The sequence below is a fragment of the Melampsora larici-populina genome (assembly GCF_000204055.1).
Source record: "Melampsora larici-populina 98AG31 unplaced genomic scaffold MELLAscaffold_16, whole genome shotgun sequence".
NCBI lineage: Eukaryota > Fungi > Basidiomycota > Pucciniomycetes > Pucciniales > Melampsoraceae > Melampsora > Melampsora laricis-populina.
The window spans coordinates 1,193,632-1,218,821 of record NW_006768780.1 but is presented as its reverse complement, the minus strand read 5'-3'; the positions used below and the strand labels follow the sequence as shown (position 1 = coordinate 1,218,821).

Sequence of the window (25,190 nt, the reverse complement as noted above, 5' to 3'; positions counted from 1 at the left end):
CACCGCTTAGGCGAACTGACTGTTCCCGATTCGAAAAAATTCCTTGATCCAAGGAAAATTATCTTACGTTCTTCCCTCAAGTTCTCATCCTGCAAGAAATTCGTCCAATTTAATTTACCTTACTCTAAAGGCAATCGTAACTTCCTGGGCGCCCCGGTTGTCATTCAACAATTCGCCGACACATCAGCATGTCCTATCAAACTTCTAAAAACTTATCTCCGCGCCAGAGACAAGGCTTTCATCACCTCGACTGAACTATTTGTTACATCGGAAGGTGTTCCTCCTTCTTGTGCTTGGTTCCTGAAAAAATTTCATATTCACTTTGACAAATCCTTTTCCGGTCATTCCATGCGTTCTGGTGGTGCGACAGCGTTGGCTCAGGCAGGTGCCAATTTAGATTTCATCAAAAGCGCTGGTCGCTGGTCTTCTGAGGCCTTTCTGATCTATGTCCGGGGACACGTGGCCTTACGATTACCTGAGAATCAAAATCACGTAATTGGGCTCGCGTCTCACGTTGGCTCGAGAGTCTCTTTTTCTTAAAAAGTGAGTCTCGTTTAAGGTTTTCATACCTGGTTTTTGGTTCGATTATTTGGTTGTTCTTTCCTTTTTGGGTCTTTTCCCGTCTGGGTTTCATACCAATTTTTTGGTTTGGTGTGGGTTTGGGCTTGCTGGTTAACTGGAAACTGACATATCGGCTATTTCTATAACTTTTATGGCTTTTCTTCCTCTCCTACGTCACCACTCTGATTTACGCTGTTTATAGGCGGGTCGGAGAGGGTTTTTACATTTATTCAAGTAATTCATAACCCTTGGCACTTAGCCTTGGGATTGGCCCAAAACCTCGTGCTGCTTTAGTATTTCTATACTAAGTTCTTTGTAAGTTTAATGAATTCACATTTCTAGTAGTTGGTAACTTGCTTATTAACAGATGGGAATGGGAAGAAGTTGGGACTGTAACATTACACGTTTGAGTACTGACGGGTCGGATTCTTCCCTCTTTAGTGTGATTTTCAGACATGATGTCATTTCCTGTTTACCACCGTGTTCCAACTTATTCGATTCCTTCCCATCGTTCTCTCAGTCTCCTGTTTCCTCTTAGATATTCTTAGATATCTGTTCTGTTGCTTTAAGTTTTGTCCCACCCTCCCGTTTCCCATTTGGTTACATTTTGTGTTTTTGTCTTTATCCTTTATGCTATATTTTGTGTATTATTTCATTAGTTTATGGTTTATAAGGTCCCTTTTGAGTTATTTTTCAGTTTCAGTTTATGCTTAAAGTTGATCTTTCATTATGGTTTAGTTTCAATGTTTGTTCGGTTCTATTCTTATCTTCTATTTTATTTTTTAGTTCATTTTTTCATAATTGTCTTACATCATTTATTAGTTAGGTTCCGCTACCACCCCGTAGGGTTTTTACATTTATTCAAGTAATTCATAACCCTTGGCACTTAGCCTTGGGATTGGCCCAAAACCTCGTGCTGCTTTAGTATTTCTATACTAAGTTCTTTGTAAGTTTAATGAATTCACATTTCATTAATTTCGTGAACAGCTGTATTTGTGTACCGCTAATTGGTTGCATTGTAGTCTACGTGATGAACGCCTGCGGACTGAAAGCAGTCACCGGGCTCCATCACACAGGGCACAACAAAGCGGGTCAACGCATCGGTCTCGATGAGACCGATCGATGAGACCGATGCCACTCACATGGCATCTGAACTGCTTTGGCCACCGACCTCGGCTTGTGTCAGAGGCCTGCCAAAGCGTGAGCGAGCTGTTGGACATGTTCCACGCTTGGCTCATGCGTGTCACATTGGTTGACAGCCGGGCCCAAAAGACATCGCGTGGGTGTGTTTCAGCGTGAGAGGCTCAAGCTGGCTCAAGTTCGATTGTAAGTATGTATTTATTCATATGTAGCTCCTTGAACCGACAACTTGACGTGATTATGAACATAGCGGTCTCCCAAGTCGAACATATAAATGAGCGACTTCTCTTCGAGCACTTTTGCTTTCTCCCCTCAACTGATCTCATTGCAATCGATAACTTACAATCTCTCTGAGACCATCTGAGTCCTTCTGAATCATCCATCCCATTTCACATCTAAATAATATGCGCATCAGTGTTGTCCTTGCCTTTCTCATTGGGAGTGCAGGTGAGTAATCTCATCTTCCCCAGAGCATTATCTATTAGCACTGTTTTTCTCAATTTGTCTTTTCATATCTATCGCAGCTTCTGGCATAGCGACGCCCCATTCGAGGTGAGATCATCGCGGTATTTACCCTTCCTAGAGTAGTAGAGTTACATTGCTTACTTATCTCTGATTTGGAAATTAGTGGTGGCTCCTACAGCGATACAAAGGGAGTAGAAGCTCGTAGCATACCCGAAGAAGCCAGGTAATACCACCATCCACATCCGCACCCTGAAGAACCGTTAAACCTTGCTCTCCACAACATTAATCAATGTGTTAAACTGTTAATTTGACATAGCTCGCATCACCATCAAACCCGTGACGTCATTGTTAATGAAGGAACCTCGAAATTGTTTGTTGATCGTCCGATATATGTTTGCACTTTGAATGGTGGCTAATGGCATATTTTTTCCTCAGGAAATCGAGGTCAGGAGTTGTGTTTAAAGGTGTTAACTACAATGGCCACCCGGGCAAGGGTTGACTTTACTCGCAAAGTGCTCTGAATGCCTGCGACGTGTTTAAGTTGATTGGATTGAATATGCTGGTTCATTAGAATGTCAAGTATTGGCTCCTAAACAGTCTACATCTCCTTAATGGACTTGTACTTGATCTGAAGATTTGCTAGTTGTGTTCATGTTGGCTTTGTATGTTTTCTGTTCCTTTGGCCATGTTTTGGAATCCGTTGTTTCTTGAAAGCTTGTTGGATCCAACCCGCAACGTCACCGTAGTGAACCACAGTTTTGCACAAAACTGTGATGCGCTGCAAAATGATCCTCTGGTGTGTTGCTGCGGTGTGTAAGTTGTGCAGTCTACTCACAAGGCTTTATCCTGCTTTATCCCCTGCGATGATGATAGTGCAGTGGCGCAGTGCACTGGGCACAAGAATGTATATAGCAGTTGAAATAAATGGCCATAAACATTAAGACATTGACAAAAAGACAAACCAGACAAAGTTGAGACTCATAAAACCAGAAAGTTAAGAGGAAATACAGACTACGTCAATAGGTGAAAAAACTAAATACATGTAAGATAAAGTGAACAGCAACTACACACTAGCTACTTTTTTCTTCTGAATATACCTGCCACCAACTTAACTAAGTCTCTGTTGGACAAGAAAGCAATCAAGAGAGGGACTTGTGGCTTATACGTGAAATTTGGTGTGTGTGAGCCAATTTTGTTTGGCTGGGGACTTCTTCAACCCTCAATAGCTCTGTCACCTACAAATAAATATATCCTGGACCCAAGAAAGGTCTTGTGTGCCCACTGATTCTACACACCTGAATGTATCTCACTCCTTATCTGACTCATTTATTGCAGAGTAATGAGCGGTTAGAGTTTGGAAAAAACACCACAATTCCTGAGAAAGTGTCCAATGTGTCAAAACCTCACATCAGGCCCAGGCAAGCTGGATTGTCACACACAACCCAATTTTTTTATGCAAACAGCTGTACCACATCTTCCTTAACGATTGACCTCGTGCAATTGGAGTCACATGGTTAGGGTTCGCCCTCAAAAAGCTCAACCTCACACACTTTGTCCGATTCTTCTTCAGCCTGCTGCACTGCCACCGGAATCCATGTTCTGCTTATGTTTCCGGGACTCGGATAGGGTCCCGATTCTTGCTTTAATCAACCAGATTCAACCGAGTTCAGACCCCAATCTTCTTAAATGTTCTGCATCTTCTTTGATTCATATACCATACAGTATCGTAATCTCGGCCCTCTATCAATGCGTTTTACCACCCTGTGGAGACCAAAAAAGTGGGAGGTGGTCTTGTTCATCCAGAAAAAAAAACCTGTCGAATTTTCTCCAAGCTATATAAGTTTCCAGTCTTGACTAACCATATATCCTCCATCAATTCATCCCACTCTATCTTTTCTCAACACTTCAGTCTTCATACCCATAAAAACGTAAAAGTAATTGCAAGCAAGCAACCATGTTGAAATCCTTATTTGTTCTGTTGATCTCCTGTATCCTCTTCGTATCTGCTAAAGATCTAAACTGTTTGTTTTGTAGGTAAGTCAAATTTCATGCCTTTTGATGATCAAACTTTCCCAACAACAAAAAAACCCATCTACATAACTTAAATTTCATCTTCTCATCTATCCTGCTCTCAATAGTTATAAGAATAGTCTCTTAACCGGTCAAAGAGATCCAGTAGCTTATGCTCAATCGATCGCCGTACGAATGTCATTGAACATGGGACCAGATCATTGTACTTATGACGCTGTCAAGACAGATGGAGCACATCATACACAACTATGGATTCGATTTGCTTGTGAGTCTTTCCCTTTATTTAAAATTTTCTAAAAACATGAACTGTTGAAAAGATTTGATATATAAACAGTAACTGATCAACATATTTTCTTTTTTTTGTTTTGTTTTTTTAGGTTCTAGTACAACAAAAGTTCAATGTATGGATTGGTCAGATAATAACGGACAATACACACAAATAGGTGGATTCAAAATCGCTTGTGGAGAATGGCCTAGACAATAAATTTAAAAAATGATATCTTTTTCTTCATAATTTTTTTTTACTCAATCACACATTTCACATCTATTTGTTTTTTCTCATTTGAACTTTATTGAATAGTTTGAGATAAATAATATAAGTTCTTGAAAAATGAATTGGATCATAAAGTATTAAAAGATAAAGATCAAGTAAAACTTTCTTAACTTGTTCATCAACTATCTTCTTAGGAATATCAAAAGACAATTTTGTTTAGTTAATAAAGAATTTAAAAAATAGTGTCAGACTCATACTAATACTTATCATTTTTTTTTTTCAAAACTGGACACTTTTTTCTCCAAACCTACAAACTTGTATCAACCTTCATCACTTTCTCATCTTAAAAACAAAACTTTGATGACTGATAGTTTTATGGTTCTCTTTGTTGTTTTTTTCAAAAAAAAAAAGTTTACAGTCATATTACAAATTATCATAATAGACATTGCTGATCCACAAATCCTTCAAGATCTCTTCAATTCATCTCATACTTACAACAAAGTATCAGTCTGAGACAAAAACCATCTTCAAAGATAAAAAAACCCGTAACACACGCTTCACTTTTTTTGACTATGAGTGTGAACTTGTGAGCTACCAACAAACCAGACCATTCAAAGCATGATTCTCAAGTGTGCACAAGCACGATCCAAAAAAAACACATGCAAGTTTTTAAATCAGAAAAAAAGAGAGTCAATTTAAAAATTGAGACATCCGACCAGCGGCCAAAAGTCTATCCACATCCCAAAAAAACAATCCATCAAAAAACCAATCCATCAAAAAAAAACCTTCAAACCTTTAAAGAAATCCAAACAAAAAAGGGTAGATAAGTTGTTCCAATAGTTTCATTCATTACAATCAACAACAACATCAATAATAATAATAATAATCATAGCAAAGAAAACCCTAACAATAATCAATAACAACAACAATGATGACGATGAGGATGACGATCCTACAAAAAAATCAAATAACCTCATCGATATCAAAACCCCCATGGTGACAAAACCAAGATACCCATCGAGTTGAATCCCAATTAAAAAGTTAATTTCAAGGTCCATAAGGAGGAGAAACATGAAGTCTACTTTTCCAAACCCCCCAAAAAAAAGACAAGTGATAAATACCTAAAACCAAAATAACGACCGTATAACAAACTGAAAAAAAGGGGAAAAACACACGAACCTAATCGATTTCATCAATTCTCCATTCTTAGAACCCGACCCAAGTTCAGTGACCCCAAACCCCCCAATAGCCCCAAACTCCAACCCATCCAGTGCCTCCAAAACCCTTCCACTCCTTCCCACCCTTGTACTTTTCCTAGACCCAATCGAAGTTTTCAAACCGCCCAAACTTTCCGCAGAACTTTCAATCGATCTTCGCTGCTGAGTTTTACCTAATAAACTTTCTCTTAATTCTAAAATCGATGGATAATTTCGAAACTGATGGGTGGTGTTGTTTAACACTTTGGATGGACTGATCGATTTGTTGGTTTGTTGACTTTTGATTGATGAGATTCGTTTAAAGTTTAATGATTTATGACTTTTACGTTTGTTGATCATCTCAATTCCAGCTACAAGAATCCAACCACCCAAAAAAACATCATCAGATTTGATTTCCTTTCGTTTTAAATGATTCGTGTATCTAAGAGAAAACATCAACAAACCGATCCTTAATCCATAATCAATCGTCCAAATCCGTTTATAAATCTCATCTTTAAAGCTTTCTTCATTCATTCCTTCTTGTCGATCCGGTTGATCCGAAATCTCCTTCCAAACGTTTTGAATCAATAGATCCCATTCTTGAACCCCATCCGTACACCCCATAATTTCAAAGGTTTTCAGCACCAAAGGAGTCTTGAGATCAAGTTGCATAAGCATAGGTAAACAACTTGTATAGATCGTCCATGATTTCTTCAAAAGTAATTCTAGAATCGATTGATGTTGATCAGTTTTATAAACAAAGACATTCAAAGCACTCAAGAAAGCTTGATGATCTTCATTAAGATCTGATCGACGTTTTAAATAAGTCTTTAAAGCTTGATCAAATAATTTAGAGTTTTGAAGGTTAGATGAATCGGATATGAGGAACGGAATCCAGATTTGATAAGAAGGTAATCGATTTGAGTGGATCAAGATCAAATCCAAAGCTTTCAACAAAGCATGAATGAAATCTTGATGTGTGGTAGAATCAGATGATTCAATAGAAACCACTTTTTCCAAAACCAATTGACAAACCTCATCAATCTCTTGTTGATCAAATAGATTCAAACATAATGAACCAATACAATCAATCAAAACATGAAGTTGAGGATTTCTATAAACCAATTTAATCAATTCATTTAAGATCTTCATTCGATTTAAAACTTCAATCTTCAACACCATTTCATCTTTCAATAACCTATTCAAAATTCTTCCAAATAATTTGATCTTTGACTTGATTAATTCTTTCTTGGCTTCTTTTTGTAATAATCTGGTATCTAAAATCATCAATCTACTAACCAACAAATCAATCACAATCGATCTATACTTCAATCTAGAATTTTCTAAAATCCTTTGTGATATCCATAAATACCATTCGAATTGATCCATTGAATGGATCGTAAAAGAATTTTCTAAATTCGAAAAGATTGATGAAATGATGATTTCAAATTGTATTAAACTTGATAAGTTTGTCTTAAGTAAAAAATGAAATATATCTAATGAATAAATCGTTAACTCGTTGGGGGTCATGGGACTTGGGTTCGGTTTCTTGATCGTTTCTAAAAGCTTTTCTCGCTGGATTCGGATCTTCATTTCAAGTTCTTCAATCGATTCATCACCTCCTAATTCCTTACTATTCAATCAAAAAACAAAATTTCCTTCAGTGATATTGTGTTTTTTTGTATTGAAAATGATTAGACACTTACATGAGCGTAAAGGTCGATTGATCTGATGAATCGGTTGGGTTAGGTAAGAAACTAGCCATGATCCCTGGAATAGTCAACTTGATCTGACTCGAAAACTCAGTACTAGAATAAAGACCTTCAGATAAGACAAGATCGCCTAAAGCCAAAATAGCCAAATTCCGAGCACTATTTAAAAATAAATCAAAAAAAGCTTTGGTCAATTTGAGTCTTTCAAAAGAAGGAAAAAGATTTCTTTTTTTTAAAAAAAAATGGAAAAAAACTTTGGATGATTACAAATTAAATGATTGATTAGAAGAAGATTTAACCAAACCGATAGAAGAGAATTTAGCCAATAAAAACAAATGATATTTAGACAATTGATCATCCCAAAAAGTTTGACTATCAATCAAGCTAATCCAATTACAAAACAATTCGACCGATAAGACGGCCAAATCCAAATCTTGAGCAACCCAACCATGACCAATAATCTCATGATCATTCTTAGCTAGAAGATGGTTGTGATGATAAGGAATTAAACCTAATCCAATATGTATCAAATAAAGTAAATCGATCAAGAATTCTTGTAGATGATGATGAGAAGTAATCAGAATAGAATTAAAGATTTCAAGGGTACAAAGTAATCCTGATTTCGAATGACGATAAGGAGAAAAAGATGTACTGATGGATGAAGGTTTGGATTGGGATTGAGCATATGAAATTAAATAGTGAGTGACTTTTTTGATCTTGTGTGGTTTGGTTTGACAGTAATAGGTTAGTTTGCTCAGTGAGTTGGGATTCGGTTTGGATGTTGAGGTTGAGGTTGAGGTTTTATCTTCGGTTGGGTAACATGCATTGACCCTTTGAAATGGTTATCATTATCGTTAGTTTGTGAACTGTTCAAGTTAAGTTGATCGATTGATATCTTACAGTTTTTTATGATTTGATCCGATATACATCATGGCTGAAGCTAAAGGTAAAGGTGAAGGTGAAGGTGAGTTGGTTTGATAGTCGATAGGTTGGTTGATTGATATTTTCTTGAGTCTGTGTCTTGGTATTTGAAGTTCTTTCTAATCAAGAACAGGATTCTATTTGTATTTCTAGTTAATTTTAAAATTTAAATCACTTTTATCGATCGTGGAAAGTTCTATTCAAATTCGATCAACTTCAGTCCATTTTACAACACTTCCAGCTTGAATTCAACAAAAATAGAACTAAAAGCTCATCTACCCAGTGCATCTACCATTAAATTTAAGCTTAACTAAGCCCCTCTCGCGCGGCTGCGTCCGCGCCCCTCGAAGAGGGGCTTACAACGGACTCGTACTTTTCGGCAGGAGAGCTCCAAGAATTAAGTCCCTTTATGTTGTTTTTTGGACTTCTCCTCAAATCCTCACCGTAGAAATTTGTGAGCTGCTGGTATGTTTTTCTTCATGCCTTTGTACATTTGCTGGCACAAGTTTCATGAGAAACAGATAGCTCTGCATGCTTTGAGAGCTGTGTCAAGAATGGGCCTTACAAGGCCTTACGTCCTCTTGTAATGGCCTAAGCCTTCTTCATATGCCTTGGATACGAAATTTGAAAGCACTTAAGCACACATATTACCAAATCTTCATCGCATATTTATAACACTTCCCCTCAAGGTGAGACAAACTATGAGGTACCAGATCATGTACAAAAGTGTGAAGAACAACATACGAGAAACTTGAGAAATTCTACGGTGAGGGCTCGAGGAGAAGTCCAAAAAACTACTTAAGGCACCTTAATTCTTGGAGCTCTCCTGCCAAAAAGTACGAGTCCGTTGTAAGCCCCTCTTCGAGGGGCGCGGACGCAGCCGCGCGAGAGGGGCTTAGTTAAGCTTACATTAAATTCCATCCCGCCATCTTGTAAAGCCCTAACTCAAGTTACATAAGTCCCTGCTCAAATTCCCAGACCTCCTCCTGAGAGTGAGAACTGAAGGAAGGCTTTCGGAAATTCACATCTTTCTTTCGAAAAGAATATCTTATCACAGGTCAAAGAAGAAGAAGAAGAAGAAGAAGCGCGCAGGAGAGGGCTTTGTTGAACTACAGTAGCAAGAGATGGCTTTTGATTTTTTGGATCATCTTCTCTTGCTTCATTTAAGACAAGAGATCAAAATCAAGACACCGTCAACGCATGTGGGTTGTGAATATCAATATTCAATCATAACTCGAATGAAAAGTCAATGAAGAAATCTATATATTTCAACAAGTTTGAATGTTTTGGTATGGTGAAGAATAAGTTTTATGACCGTGAATCATGATCAAAACAACCAAAAAAAACCATAGACACTCAAGACTTTCTTGATTCGAATTCGATTGCAACACTTCCAATTGGTTTAATTTCGGATTTAGCCATCACAGTTGAAATCAACTTCTTTAGAACCTTTTTGCTAATCTTCAGGCAAAACCAGTGAGCGGGCCGCAGGCAATGGCCGCTCCGCCACTGAGTCTTGAGTCAAGAACCAGAAAAGAACCGCCTGCGGACACCTACTTCTGCCCCCCATACCGATGCGTGATCAAATCCGGAGACTTTAAACCCGATAACTATGCCGAGTTCGATGCCGGAATAACTGAATTAAATTTCCCGAATCCCCATTTCATTCATAAACTCCGAGTTTTGGTATACATCACTCAGGTCCAAAGGAGCATATGGATGATATCGTTGGTCAACTCTTTGATGGTTTTTAACACGTTTGAATTTATCTTGTGGAAGAGAAAGAGAAACTATAGACCCACAATTCTTAAATGATTTTACATAATTAACACAGCTATAGTAATTAAACATAAGTACATATACGCAGATGTCATGAAGCATGTCCCAGATTCCCTTTTCTGCGGGTAAAGTCAGTTGAGCGGTGAGCCTCAAGAAATCGCTTCAGTTCACCAACACTGCCTACCCAACTCAATCTTGGGGCGGGGATATTTGGTGATAAATAGATTTGGTGGGTTTCATTCTTTGCCCCTCTTCGGACCTTGATGCCGGAAGACAAGTTAGGTTTCTAGGATCAATCTCACAGCCTTCACCGCGTGGCCGATAGAATGGTTCATAACACAACACATCGTGTAATACCTGATGGGTTTCGCGTATGTATCTCACCTTGGAGTTCTTGATGCAGAAAAAGGCAGGGTTCAATCGGGGCGATGAACGTCTGCGGAATTACCTCAAAAGCGGCGAGGTTCCAATGCAAGACGAATCCGTGTGGTTCGATCGCGGCTATAGGACTCTGGTCTTGCCGGAATATTGTCTTGGCCAGAGTAAAAGCACGCGAACGTATTCTCAACATTCCAATCTCATGATCCATCAGAAAGGTATAAAAGGCGAGCCTTTTTACCTCAACAGATCCTTCTTATCAATCCCAATTTTCACCAGAGATTTGAGCCTTTTCTAAGTCTTCACTTTACAACCAAGTTATACTTATTAAACTCCACATTCTTCACAAGAAAAAAACCCTTCGAAAAAATGTCGCCAGTTTACTACCCTGAAGCAACAATTCCATTCCCTTCTGAGCTTCCGGTTGCCGATCTTGAAGTCATAGATTATGAGTTGATCAAGAAAGGGAATAAAGATGAGATCAACAGAATGTGGAAAGCTTTCACTGGTGTGAGCTTCTTCTAGTGAGTACCAATCCGATTCCCTCACTAGTGTTTATTCAGTGCGAACATCATTGATGCTCTTCAAGCTATGAGCTAATGTGAATTTACTCCATTGTTTTGGAACAGTCTTAAAAACACGGGTGTTGATCCTCAGCCATTGATTGACTTGGCAGAGACAACCTTTCCTGAAAAACTAGAAGAAAAAATGCGATTCCCTCAGGGAGACACTCGTTACACCTTTGGGTAAGTACTGCTTTGAATCCATCATATGCACCCAATTCCATATTATATTTCTTTTACACTGTTTTCTTCCTGTATTGATGAGCCCATGTTTACTTGTGGTACAGTTATAAAGGAGGGTTCTATGACGGGGCTGAGATTATGAATGTAGGACACGATGCAGTGGAAAGTTTTTTGAAAAACCAAGGTGGACGAGTCTCTTTAGAATCTTCTGATAGAACACTACCATCAGTACAAGATTTCATGAATGCTGGTCGAGAAGTTTCTTTGGTTCTCTTGGATATCATCGAGAAGAAGTTAGAGTTACCGCAAGGTACTCTTGTAGATTTACATAATGGAAAGAATGGAAGTGGTGCTCGGTGAGCAATTTACGATTTCAACTCATGATCCAACCACACAAAAAGTGCTGATTAAATTGGACAGTATCACCATGACACCTCCTCTCAAAGCAGAAGCAAGTGAAGAAGAAATCCACTCGGCTGAGCATTATGATTTCGGAACCTTTGTATGTCCCTGCACTACTCTTGATACCGACTTCTATTAACAACCGGTTATTCAACAGGCAATCCTTTTCGACAATGTCGGTGGTCTTCAATTCCAGGCCCCAGGTGATTCGACATGGCAATGGATGAAGGTAAAAATACACCATAAACTGTCTCATGTCTTAAAGTTACACCACTGACGTGTATGGTGATGTTTTTCTCTAGCCAATAGCAGGCTACGCATCCATCAACTCTGGTGACTACTTGAAAGCTTTAACTGGTGGAGCTATGTTAGTCTTTGACTTCTTTGAAATTGGGTAGAATAAACACCATGATCAATTAAGCTGATTCCCATCATCTTCTATTCCACAATTCTTTTGTTTCGGTTCATCAGTACCTCCTTGGCCCATCGAGTCTTGTTAGTCTTTCTTTCTGTCTTTATATATATATATCTCGCGTCTTAGAACTAAACCTCTTATCTTTTTTTCTGATTCTTAAATCCTTAGACCACCACCAGGTCAACAATCAGCCCTTACAAGGTTCTCTCCAGTATACTTTTGTCGTCCAAACTGGGGCGTTAAACCAAAAGCTGTGATGGGAATCTCTATGGCTTAATTCTTTCAGATTATGTATACCTGAAGATCTTGTATACATACTGTCATAGATTTCAAGCTGGAGGTTTCACACTACATATGTAGGATCACTTCGTCCTTTGTATCATACTACGTTCATCTATTTACCTAAACCTTTATCTTTTTGAAATCTTTTAACCAAACTTGATCACCAAAACTACTTCAACTTGTGAAAAAATACTCGGTTGATCTTTTGAAAGTTTATTATGTGATTTGTTTTGTATCTTTTGTATCTTTTGTAAATTTTATTGCTTGAAATTTTATTTCTGGATTGGTTAACAAAATTGTGTAGAGATTTTGAGAAATCTGTCAAACATTGAGCCCAGGCGACGAAAGGCAATTGTCTTTCATGACTTTGAGTAGCCTTGCATATCACTATTTTTATGGTTTTTTTATGGTTTTAGCCTTGAAATTCTCAGTCAATTGTGGTGATCCTTCAAAGCATACTTTTTTCAATGTGCATTGGCTGCACTGCATGAAAACACCATCAACACGGCACGGCCATCTTTGCACGTGGTATCCGGACGAAGGTTTTCTGGACCGCCGAGCCCGTTCTCCGAGTATTTGTCCTCGGGCACGCCGGGGCCGAAATGGTATCAAGAATTTTTTGAAAAACTTGGTCGATATTTCCTCTCCGCGTTGTAATAGCTCTCTTCAAGCTTTCTCACCTCAAGTCGAACTCTCTCCAATCCCACAAAACCGTTGTGAAAATGGGCAAGACATATGTCATTGGTAGGCAGCATATTGATCTGTTCCGAATTATCGGCTCAAACATTAATTTTCTTCTTGGGTCTTTCTATAGAACACATGGAAGCGGATGAACAAGTTCATGAGAAACCGTTACCGGAATGGGTCGTATTGGAGTACCATCACATTTTACAACAGATTGGCGTTGAAGGAAAGAAAATATCCAAGCCAGCTATCACGGCTAGCCCTGTTGATTTGACAACGACCAAGCCTATCGGATCATCAACACCATCACGGGTCATCTTTGCCAATTTATCGTCAGCGGGAACAGATGGCCTCATCGATCTCTTGAACCAGCGCACTGAAACCCCAGTAGCTCGCTCGCTACGGGCCGTATCTTCGACTCCAACAGCTGACCTGGCTCAACCCGATCGGTGCATTTGCACTATGCTACCCGTGCTTGAGCTTATGTCTGCCGAGAGAATCAGCCTGAGCGAAGTTTGTCTACTGGATCCTCGGGCCGAGACCGTCCTGGAGCCCGCTGATGCCAAACGATTCCGATGGTTTTTATTTGGAGGTATACTGGGTGACGATCCCCCTCGTGATCGAACAGCTCAGCTACGCAAATTCGGATTTCCAAGTCGACACTTAGGACCCATTCAAATGACCACCGACACTGCTGTAGCCGTTTCTAAACGGATCGTCGAAGATGGAATCGAATTAGAAAACTTACCATGGACCGACCGGCCGACCCTGAACTTCGGACCACGAGAATCAGTGGAAATGCCATTTCGTTACCTGGCTGATGAAAGTGGGTCACCGATCATGCCTCAAGGGATGAAGGAGCTCATCCATAAGGACATGGATCGAGCGTTCGAGTTCTAATACAAGTCATAATATGCACGGCTTCACGTTAATATCACATCTTCACCACCTTCTTGTCCACTCGACTGAGTTATTACCATACCAGAAGCCATCAAATAGCCGAAGAACGTTTGCAATACTCCGACCATCTGTGTGATTCTGCTACTCTTGAAATCGGGATGAATATATCTATCTATCTTGTCCATACGCAACTTTTGTATATTGTCATTGCTATTGCGTGTGAATCACTTACTCATGGCTATCAAGGAGAGTAATTCTAGTCACAACTCGTGAGCAGAAGCTTGCAAGGTTATGAGTATCATTCTATCAGACTAACTCTATGAGACACTATGTTAATTATCGAAAGATTGTACATCATGAGTGAGCTTGGTCGTTGATATCAAAAGAAGTCAAGCTGACTGAGACATGTAGCATTGCTACAGAAAGATAATTCAGAAAACCATTCTCATTCTATTGAGGTGTTGAATTTTCTATGTTCCTATGAGAATGATATGATAGTCAAAACGATGTCCAAGTAAAAAGTCTGTCTTCCGAACTCCAAAGCTTCAAAAACGCACTACAACTCTTTACCCGTACATCAAATTGCAATACTCTCAATTGGATGTACTTTGAGAAGAGCATATAAATGAGGTAGACACTTGAGGCTCGCACACAGAAGCAGCATCAACGGGACAAGAGGGTGACGAAGCCCATTTTGTATGTGGACCTTTTGATCCTGGCGTTGTCATCATTCCGAAAGGAATAAGACGGCAAGTTGGATAATAAGGAAACCTCGTAATGGCTCCGATATGTGCGCAAGAGGAGCTTGAGGGATGTGAATCATTCTCTGATAGACTCTGCCCACAGTACGGACACATGTTCAGATTTGACAAGCCCTTATTGCTTGTGTACCCAGGTCTCGACAAAGTTCGCGGATGAAGGTTTTCTCCAAAGTGGCGGAAGGGATTTTGATGTTCCTGAGGTAAAGCTTGAAAAGTACATCCGTATGATGGCAGAAGGAGAGGAAAAGAGCGGAAATTTGACAAAAGAGACAGCTTTTGGAAAGCGTCAGCAACTTGCAAGTCCGTAACATAACGAGAGGATCAGCCTCCGGGCGGGTCTCAGAAGATGCTCAGAAAAATCCTCAGTACACCTGCAGTTCTGCTCCCAAAGACCTGATATGGACGGAGATACGTCCGTATTGCGGCGTCATCCAATGCCAAATTCCTCAATTCAGAAGCAGTCCAGCGCCCCTCGAAAGGGTCCCCTTTAATATTGATGCCACCGGTGCCGATTCTATGAACAAGGCGATTTTGTTTTTCCGCGAGACCTGATATCAGAGCAGGAAGGTGCCCACATGATTCGTGTTTTGTGTGGGCAGAAATTTTATGGTGTGATTTGCCAGTTGCTACATATGTTGTAGGTGCTCGGACTTGGTCTCCGTTTGACACGAATCGGTCAGAGCGTCGAGCGATGGTGCCGTAGCCCTCACGACAAGGCCATTGCTTGGACTCTGAGCAGTCAGCAGCCTATGGTATAGGTGCGTTCATCCCAAGGTGGATTGACTTTTGACAAAGTGATTAGCCAGTGAGCCCCCGACCTGGTCACTGGTCAGCAAGCGTCTCGCCACCAAGCACAGTCTTGAAAGCAAGTCAAGTCATGAAGTCAGTGATTGTCCTATTTGTGTGCCGTAATGGCGTCCTGTTGTGATCTGCAATTCAAATTTCAATATCCACAAATGAGCACAAATCACCTTTGTGAATTGGTGGCTGCGATTCATTTGTCAATATCAACCAGCTTCGTCTATACAAAGGCCAGCAGCCAGCGGGGAGCGCAAGTCAAATGGCTTCCGATGGAGCCGTTCCGCGGAACGATATACCCAGTCGGCATTCATGGCTCCGCATTCATCTCAGGCCCAGCATCTTATTAATCATCAAACTATAAAGGCTTGGTGATCTCGTGTAATGAACATTTTCCCCATGCTTACCTGGTTTGACGCTTACAATACTCACCCAGTTCTTGGAAAACTTGATACCTCACTATCCTTATAACATCACGGCTCATCAGTATCATGAGAGCGACTCATTTATATTTGATCTCCATACTGTCACTACTATTACCGCTCTATGGGTCAACTACGCTGGATTCGGCGATCGAATCTCCTTCTCGGTTCATCCTGTCCATAAATCCTGAAGAATCAGTTGAGTACAAAAGCATCAACCGACACCCTACTCTCATGGACGCAGAACTAACACTCATGTCAATACAATCATAAGCCGTCACTCCAAGCTTTCGAAAACCATTTGAACGAAGAGGGTATCGCTCACAGAGTTCTGCAAGATCTAACTTTTGTACCGGATGTCTATTTTGGAGTCTCGATCGAACTTCACAAGCCAGAGGACCTGCAAAGACTGGAGGCATCCTCTCATGTTCGAGTATGTCCAACGCTTTCTGTCGGGTCTATAGCATTCCATGATTGCTGATTTCTTTTCATTTATTTCAAAACAGCGCATCAGCCCTGTGATGAAAATCGATGCACCGGTTCTGGTAAAGCGAGAAGCCGCCAGACCATTCTTACCAGGGACACTCCCGGATTACCCACCTCACCTACAAACGAACGTCACCCAACTACACCAGTTGGGGATCTATGGACACGGGATCAAAATTGCTGTGAGAATGTTATATCCTACATCCGCTGCATCTATGAGGTCTCAGACAAGTTCCAAGAATTATTACTGACAAACTTATTGATACATCTCGCCCAGTTTCTGGATACTGGGGTAGACTGTGCTCATCCCGCCCTTGGAGGAGGGTTCGGACCGGGCTTCAAGATCGGATTTGGATATGACTTGGTAGGGGATGACTACACCGGAGCCAACGAGCCACAGCCTGATGCAAATCCATGCAATACTTGTGCGGTCAGTTGCTTGAATCTATTTTTTTCGACAGACGATGCTAACTGTGTTTCCAATGCTTAGGATCATGCAACACACGTTGCGGGTATCATTGGAGCAAACAATATCGGTGGGGGGTTTAATGGAGCTGCACCCAACGCTACGCTGGGGGCCTATCGTGAGTTTCCATTATTGTGGAACCGTGATGTCTGCACGAATCTCACATTTTCTGGGTCGAAATCTCTTCTACTCAAATTTCAGGAGGTAAGTTTTTGACGTCTCAGGTTCCGCGCGTGATCTTACTCACCTTACATCATCTTTTCATGAGCAGTCTTTTCGTGCAACGAAACCAAGGGGACCCAAGAAGATGTCATCATGGCTGCGCTCTTACGAGCTCATAACGATGGAGGTAAGTGTTTCGAACCAGGAGCTTACCCAATGTTTTCTCCAACGCACATTTGTAAACGTAATTTGATTCCTATCAGCGGACATCATTTCTGCCTCTCTTGGTGGCATCGAGGGATGGTCTGAAGGATCCCCATGGTTGGACACTGTGAATAACCTTGTCGAGAAGAAAGGCGCTACAATCATCTTTTCAGCAGGAAATTCGGGTGATGTACGTTCTTTTTTCCCGGATTTTTCTTCCTATTCTCACCTTCACTTCTTGTGTGATAGGAGGGCCTTTTTTACGCCCAAGGACCTGCATCGGCCCGAGCTGCAATTTCGGTTGCAACAGTCGAGTCATCTGGAGCCGCCTCAGAATACCTGGAGACCTCTACAGGACGCAAGATGAACTATTATGCACCGCGTTCATTGTCGGAATTCTCAGGGAATTATCCAATCTATGCAACGGCCAATTCGACCAATGTTACAAACGATGCATGCGATCCACTTCCTTCTTCGACCCCAAATCTCACGGACTTCGTAGTACTCATCAGAGTCGGGTTTGTCATGATTTCACTGGACTAGTATGACTTTCAGCTGAAGAGAGACATGTGTTATTTATCTTGTCTGGTTATCCGCAGATCATGTTGGTTCGACACGCAGGCAAATAATGCCCGCAAAATGGGAGCAAGCAAGATATTATTTTATATGGTCAGTTGCTTCTGTCCACTTGATCTTCACAGAATGTGGTATTGATCATTTTTCAAGATAATATTTTCACCCGCGCAGAACCATGATCAAATCATCAACGTCGCAACTTACCCCGAGTCCTTCCGTATGGCAGCACTGAGCCGAATAGACGGAGAATATCTATTTGAACAACATGCGAAAGATCCCAAAGGATTCACAGTACACTTTCCTCAAACTTCTGTTGTATTTGGTACCCTTCCAGGTGCAAGCCAAGGTCAAGGTCTTATAAATGATTGGTCGCAATAGTCAGTAGGTCTCTTAGCTATTCAAAAGACTGTATACTAATTCTGACAACATATATTTTCTCCAGTGGACCTAGCTTTGATTTTGTGAATCAGCAACCTACTATAGCAGCAATCGGAGGCGATGTCTTATGTTAGTGATCGTTTCTCCGTCATCATCCTCACGTAGCCCTATCCTAACATTGAAAATTCGTATCAGCCACCTTTCCCACTAGCATAGGATCTTATGTGAGCATTCAACAAATCATAAACTTGGCGCGGAAATTGATCACATACACTTTACTAGGATTACATGAGTGGTACATCCATGGCAGCGCCTCAGGTCGGTATCAATACGTTCTCAGATATTTGAATTAATGCTCACCATCTTCCATCACCGCTCCAGCTTGCAGGTATTGCTGCTTTGGTCATGAGCGTCAGAGGAAAAGGCGTGCGTGGGCTGTCTATGCGCGCCAGGCTGACAACTACGGCGAAGCCAGTACGCGATGCTATCGATGCTACCACATTGCATAGTAAGTTATCTCACCATTCAAAATGAGATCTGAAGTTAATAACTTTTTAATACACATTCAGCGGTCGTGCAACAAGGAGGTGGTTTAGTGAATGCTTATTGTGCAGCATTTGCAAACAGCTCGGTTTCCATATCATCGCTTACATTGAACGATACAAGCAACTTCAAGGCTACCCATACGTTCGATGTTCTCAATGAAGGCTCTATACCTCTCGAATACAGCCTTTCTCATATTCCCGCTGCCACTGTCTACACTTTTTCTGTGAACTCGTCTTTTTCTCGTCCCGACAAAAGCCCTCACCAAGACAAACAAGCGGCAAAAGTTACATTCCCTAGCCAGAAAATCTCGATATTACCTCACGAATCAAAGACCGTTACTGTAGTCTTTGAACCTCCTCATGTCGACCCAAAATTACTCGCGGTTTATTCTGGCTTCATTAAACTCGTACGCACCGCTATTTTGGTCCATTTCTGAACGTGTTGCTTATGTTTGATCAAATTGTAGTCAACCAACAGAGAATGTGAAGAGCATACTATCCCCTACTACGGTAGTGTGGGGTCCTTGAAAGACCAAATCAGTAAGCTGTCTGTTTGTGCTAATCATCCGGACGATTAATTCTCATTGGATTTCTGCCGACAGTTATCGACCAAGGGCCATCCACAGACGACAATGGTACATATAACTTGCCTTTCTTAAACCTCGACCACCACAAAGATACAGTTGCCCACACAGACAAAGATGGCGGGCTTATCTGGAATCGGACATTGCACGAGAAAGTACACACTGACCACCGATTGAATTGTAAGTTAGCTGTTTTTCATAACGGGGCACTTCTGAGCTAAATCCTCTAGAAAACTCTCATTTCAATCCTTTTCAGTCGCTACTCGTTCATTAAGATTCTACGCTGTTTCGCTGGAATCTCCAAGCTCTTCATCTGGAGCGAGTCTTCAGCAGGCAAAACGGAAGCGAGATGCAATTTCCCAAGATGCTCATGAAAAAGACTCGACAAGTAAGGCAGACTGCGTCACACTCAAAGGTAACTTCCCAATGAAATCTTGCGAAGGACTCAATATAATGGGTGAGATCGGACACGGCCACATGGCAAGGTATCCTCGCTCACGGTAAGTTTTGGATACTTCGTACATCCCTTATTCTCTTACCTTCTCACTGATCTTGTTTTTCCTGGCGAGAGCAGCGCTGAGGATACTTATTCAAAGCCTTGGAATGGGACACTGTATGTCGGTTCCAATCTTCCACACAAAATGGTCCCAGCAGGGAAGTATAAAATTCTGATAAGGTGAGTCATTCGGAATATTCAAGACTTTTCAAACAACAAAAAAGTTGAAAAAAAATTGATGTTGTCTGTGTGTACGTCTGATTGAAGGGCTTTACGCTTGGCTGGTGACTCAACCAATGAGCACGATTACGAGACCTGGCTTTCCAATACCATCACCATCCAAGATTAGTCATTCTTTTTTTTTCTTTCATAACTTGTACCCAAGTCTACTGGGCGAGAACCAAACAAAAACGCTCTTTTTTATCTTTATTTCGGATCACCTTTTAAATTTTACACATCAAGTTTGTCATGTTTTTTCCCTCATTGTGTTCCAGCGTAATGTAGAAAAACTTGTGTCTAGGTTATGATTCTGGAAATAAGACCAGTAAATAACGTGCTAGCCATATATGATATTTTGGCAAATTTGTACTTGCTAAACAAATGCGTCTTAAAGAGCTAAAGAAATTTCAGAAATATCTTCCTACACTACAAAGATCCTAGCAATTGTAAAGTTGTACAGCAGGTTTCATAAAGCCTGACATCAATTCATCACACATTTGGTAGAGGCGCGCCTTTAGCACCAAAAACATCAACAATTCTTGCAAAGTCATGTGTCCCAGGTATGAGTCATGGAAAACTCGTGAAATTGGACGGACGTTTGCTTATAGTATTCTAAGTTTGAACACTGTGCGACCAAGAGGAAAAAGTTCTTCACCCATTTTACTGATCAAGATGGTTCATTGAGATTTTTAAAAACCTTGAGATTCGGCTGTCATGATGTCTGTTATGTTGATACCCGGTCCGACTGACAGCTCGGGGTCTGCCAATGATGAGATTTGATAAAACATCGGTCCCCGACAGTCACCAGCAGCAATCAGCAATTGATGCCAAATTCCAATCACCATGACGTTCAAGACCATTCAGCCTCAGCCTCAGCCTCAGCATTCAGAGAGAAAGACGGTTTATCAAGGTTAGGATCTCAAAGATGAAGAAGATATCTAATAGAACATAATTGAAACTATTCGCGAACTTGACTAGAACCTTCATCAGCATTCAAGAAAAGATTAACGAGAATCATTTAAGAAGACGATGTCTAACTACTCAACTTCAACCGCTACTTCATCAAATCAAAATCAACAAGTACCACTATCAACAACATCTGCAGCAACAAACACACCATGGTCAACAACAACAAGTCTATCATCACATCTCACTTCATTTAACCTTAACGAGATCCCACAACTTCACCAACTCAGATCACTTTACAAGGTACTTGAAGAAAGAAAAGTGGCTGTCGATACTAGAAAACTTAATCTCATAAAACAACAATCTGAAAGAAAAACCCAAACAGAAATAGAAACAGACCACCTCCTGCAGCCTTCTTCAATATCTCCTGAAACATCTGCAACACTTCAATCTCATCCTCAATCAATCCCAAAACCCCCAATTCACACCGATCATCAGCCTGCTCCAACATTCATCTCTCGTAAGACCTCGTATTCTTATGAAGTAACATTCAGTATCGATCGTATCACTGACGTTCCGTATCAATGTCAATCCTCAATCCGATTCGCAGCTCAAATAATCCGAGTCAAGCGCGAAGATAGCGTTGGTGATGCTCAATGTACTGCATTCGATCATTGTGCTTCAGACCATCTGCCTTGCTAACTTACTCGATCTCTTTCAGTCCATACTCCCACACTCTTAGCCTCCGAACCCAGCTCATCACCCGATACACTCAAGCTAGCTTCAAAACGAAAGAAGTTCGTCAAAGTTTAGCATCGCTCTTCAACTATACTTCATCTCATTTATCACTCATATGTTCTCTCATCTTCCATCCTACTCAGATCAACTGCATCCAAGAAAAAACGTAAACGAAATGGATCGGAATCTGTCCTCAGTGCTTCAGATCGTGGCGAAATGACTTCTGAAAGAGATTCACGTAAGCTATTCCGCGTTTCAATGCTCATGTATCAAGTCTCCATGTTTATTTGACTTTAAATCAACAGCCGAAGTGCCGCTTCGACGAACCAATCTTAAAATACGAAAGTTGGATTCGACAACATCCCTCAGCCAAACATCTCTCATTGGAACCGTCGCTCATACTGAATCTCCCGAACCCCCCTTGCCCGCTCTTCCACCACCGCCTTTACCACCTTCAGCTCCGCCCCCGCTTCCAACTACAGGATGTCCACCACTACCATCAGGCGCCCCACCACCTTTACCAATGCCTATTCCCAACCTCGTCGTCTCTATATCACCATCAGTTTCACTCACAACCATTCCAACCAATTCACCACAACTTGATCTACCCCCTCCTCCGACACAGACATTGGGTCACCCATCCGCAGGCGCCTTGGTTGATTATGTCGGTTCAGCAGGCTCTCCTGAGATACCCACACCACCTCGAATCTCACTATCACCGTCACCATCTATCCAACCCAGCCTTCCACCCCCGTCATCTTCATCAAATCCTGATATGGCCATTCCACCACCTCTTCCAGCTCTCCACACTACTACTGAAGTCCCCGAAAATGACTCGGCCCAATCTCCGATTGTTCAAGCAACAAATGAAGTCTCTCAGACCGCATCATCGGATGAGTCGGTCCCATTGGCATTGGCCAAACCTCCTGAAGTGCCTCAAATGGCGGTGCCCAGTATGGCTGAAACGGTTCAGCCAACGCTTTCTCGTTCGCCTTCTGCCAATTGTATACCTTCACCCTCTTTGAAGGTCAAAGAGAAAGACACTTTAGAGCTACCACCACCCTCCAAGCCAAAGAAACGACGATTGAGATTTGGTACAAGTCCAAGTAGATGTTTTGTGAGTACCATATCAATTTTTGCGGTGCCTTGTCTTGCAGAGTTTCCTAACACTTACTATGGATCGTTGTGAGAGAGATAGCCTAATCCAATAAGCTCGACAACCCCCGCTTCTTTCTCGATACTGACTCCTACCGCCTCCACATCGATTTATCCAAAACCTTTGCATCAATCTTTAACCACTTCGCGTTGTAATACTCCTACAACAGAACAACCATCACAACAGTATACGGATGATTTCAGGATTCCTAATAAGTGTTTTGTTCCAAGCCCGATCCCATTTCCAAGCTTACCACCATACCCAAAGAGTCAAGGAGAAGTCAATACTGATTTCTCAAAGACAAAAGTGACAGGTGCACAAGTCCCGATCAGTCAATTTCAAAATTGGGTTCATGAACATTATCTAAGAAGTTATGGAGAAGACGATTTAGCGTTTCTTTCAAATAAAGAAGACGATCAATGCGTATATGATGTACCTTGTTTAGGAACTCATTATAGTGAAGTATGGAAAAGTGAAGATTTAGGTACACCCATGCCAATGAAGGAAGATGAAGAGGTTGGAGGAAGAGGAGGAAAAAAGTTGGAAAGGATCAAAAGAGAAGAGATTCATGATGGATGTTTTGGAAATGAAAGTCTTGAGAGTGGACCATTGACCGAAAGATTGTTGGGATCATTACAAGCTTTGAAGAAATTGAAACATACTAACTCTTCTCAAACTCAACCTCTCAACAGTGAAGAAGTGAAAGGAACCGGTGGTGATACGGATGTGAAGATGAATGAAGGGAATGTGAATGAAAAGGTTATCGAGGCGTTCAAGGAGATGGATCCGATGGATGTTGAAGCCAAGATGTTGAAGGAGTTGAGATATGTTGGTTTACTTGAAGATGATGAAGAGGTACGCATTTTTCAGATGATATTCTTTATCTTAATTTCCTGAATTGACTTGGATTTGTTTGTATGATCAAACAGGTTGATTGGAGTAAAAGAGAAGATGACGAGATATCAATTTCACTAAGACTTACACAAAAAACATTGAAAAAACAAATTGAAATTAATGAAAATCGAAAGAACAGATTAACTGAGATTGTTAAAATGAGGATGGCGTACCAAGAATATGAAACTTTGAAAGATGGATTAGACCGAGTGATTGAATTGGCATGGACCAAACGATTGAAAAAGAAAGATAATGGTAGTGGTAATGGTAGTGGTAGTAGTAGTAGTAGTAGTGCAACAGGAGTGAAGGTGGCGATTGAGAATCGGAATGCGTTTATCATGGGTATTGGAAGCTTGATGGAAGGAATTGGAAATCGAATGCCAGAGAAAAGTATATATGATGAATGATGTCATAGAAGATCTTGATGGATAATCGTTTGTTGTAGTTGTTGTTTGTATTTCTGTTACTTAATTTTGGAGTTATATATATATATATTTTGTTGGGCATGTTAGATTTTATATAATTCAGTTTTGTAACTTTTGGCAAAGTTCTTGGGAATTCTTTTTTCTAAGATTAATGATTGAATGAATGAATGATTGGAAGAGAGAGAGAGAGAGAAGTGGGAAATTTGATTGAAAGTTTTAAAATGTTCTTTTACTAGAAAGAGTCTTGTAGGTGAAATATGTTTTATTTTTATTTTTCCTCATGAAAACTCTTGAAAATTATTGATAATTCGTAGATCATGGGGTATATTCATCAAAAGTTGTACTTTTGTATTTTTTTGAAGTCTTTGAGTCACATCATCATTGAAAAATTGATGTCTTACAAAAAATGTGTTACAATTTTCTGCGTCAACAGTCTGACCTGTTAAGTATCACATTGATGTAGAGTCCTTTTGCTCTAAGATATACAATGAAGAAAGTATCGTAATGATACATTAGCTTGCTCTTTGTAATCTGCTGTAATTCACTCTATTATTTATCTTGTTTTATTGCACATTGCTTTTTGATTTTATTTTCAATGCATTTCATTTACTAGAGACAATGTGGGCATGCCCCAACAGTTGAATTGGCACATTTATTCTCATAACTTATCTTCACATGCTATAGGGGTTCTCAAAGTTGGCCCGGTTTCAAGAAAACCCAGTTGACCCGGTTGCTTTTTGGCAGTAACCTTGTGTATCGAGTTGACATTTTTTGACAGATCACAGCCAAAAAGTCAACTGGGTCAACCGGGTTTTTACAAACCGGGCCTACTTTGAGAACCCCTTATCGTACCCACTGCATTCCAACTC

General features: G+C 40.7%; 6 protein-coding genes across 6 annotated transcripts; 5 read left to right on the top strand and 1 right to left on the bottom strand.

Moving 5' to 3' along the window:
• Positions 1 to 4,120: 4,120 nt before the first annotated feature.
• MELLADRAFT_106145 (uncharacterized protein) lies at positions 4,121 to 4,681 on the top strand (the record flags this gene model as incomplete). The annotated part of the gene is made up of 3 exons (XM_007409549.1): positions 4,121 to 4,200; positions 4,305 to 4,462; positions 4,575 to 4,681. 3 exons carry the CDS (start codon positions 4,121 to 4,123, stop codon positions 4,679 to 4,681), a joined length of 345 nt encoding a protein of 114 aa, XP_007409611.1.
• Positions 4,682 to 5,514: 833 nt separating this feature from the next.
• MELLADRAFT_71803 (uncharacterized protein) lies at positions 5,515 to 6,456 on the bottom strand (the record flags this gene model as incomplete). Its single annotated transcript, XM_007409483.1, has 3 exons — positions 5,515 to 5,768; positions 5,870 to 6,257; positions 6,351 to 6,456. 3 exons carry the CDS (start codon positions 6,418 to 6,420, stop codon positions 5,738 to 5,740), a joined length of 489 nt encoding a protein of 162 aa, XP_007409545.1.
• Positions 6,457 to 11,045: 4,589 nt separating this feature from the next.
• MELLADRAFT_86038 (uncharacterized protein) lies at positions 11,046 to 12,516 on the top strand (the record flags this gene model as incomplete). The annotated part of the gene is made up of 8 exons (XM_007409550.1): positions 11,046 to 11,200; positions 11,306 to 11,422; positions 11,527 to 11,778; positions 11,843 to 11,924; positions 11,982 to 12,053; positions 12,127 to 12,191; positions 12,296 to 12,319; positions 12,408 to 12,516. The coding sequence occupies 8 exons, from the start codon at positions 11,046 to 11,048 to the stop codon at positions 12,514 to 12,516; spliced, it is 876 nt and encodes a 291-aa protein (XP_007409612.1).
• Positions 12,517 to 13,190: 674 nt separating this feature from the next.
• MELLADRAFT_71802 (uncharacterized protein) lies at positions 13,191 to 14,464 on the top strand (the record flags this gene model as incomplete). Its single annotated transcript, XM_007409551.1, has 2 exons — positions 13,191 to 13,265; positions 13,336 to 14,464. 2 exons carry the CDS (start codon positions 13,244 to 13,246, stop codon positions 14,103 to 14,105), a joined length of 792 nt encoding a protein of 263 aa, XP_007409613.1.
• Positions 14,465 to 16,155: 1,691 nt separating this feature from the next.
• MELLADRAFT_123510 (subtilisin protease) lies at positions 16,156 to 20,332 on the top strand (the record flags this gene model as incomplete). The annotated part of the gene is made up of 20 exons (XM_007409552.1): positions 16,156 to 16,343; positions 16,595 to 16,755; positions 16,851 to 17,002; positions 17,063 to 17,156; positions 17,240 to 17,242; positions 17,307 to 17,387; positions 17,464 to 17,594; positions 17,654 to 17,922; positions 18,004 to 18,073; positions 18,131 to 18,357; positions 18,423 to 18,487; positions 18,554 to 18,582; positions 18,641 to 18,676; positions 18,740 to 18,866; positions 18,928 to 19,310; positions 19,371 to 19,443; positions 19,506 to 19,667; positions 19,744 to 19,987; positions 20,059 to 20,163; positions 20,251 to 20,332. 20 exons carry the CDS (start codon positions 16,156 to 16,158, stop codon positions 20,330 to 20,332), a joined length of 2,682 nt encoding a protein of 893 aa, XP_007409614.1.
• Positions 20,333 to 23,845: 3,513 nt separating this feature from the next.
• MELLADRAFT_74753 (uncharacterized protein) lies at positions 23,846 to 24,379 on the top strand (the record flags this gene model as incomplete). Its single annotated transcript, XM_007409553.1, has 2 exons — positions 23,846 to 23,857; positions 23,932 to 24,379. One exon carries the CDS (start codon positions 24,055 to 24,057, stop codon positions 24,301 to 24,303), a length of 249 nt encoding a protein of 82 aa, XP_007409615.1.
• Between the last annotated feature and the right edge of the window lie 811 nt (positions 24,380 to 25,190).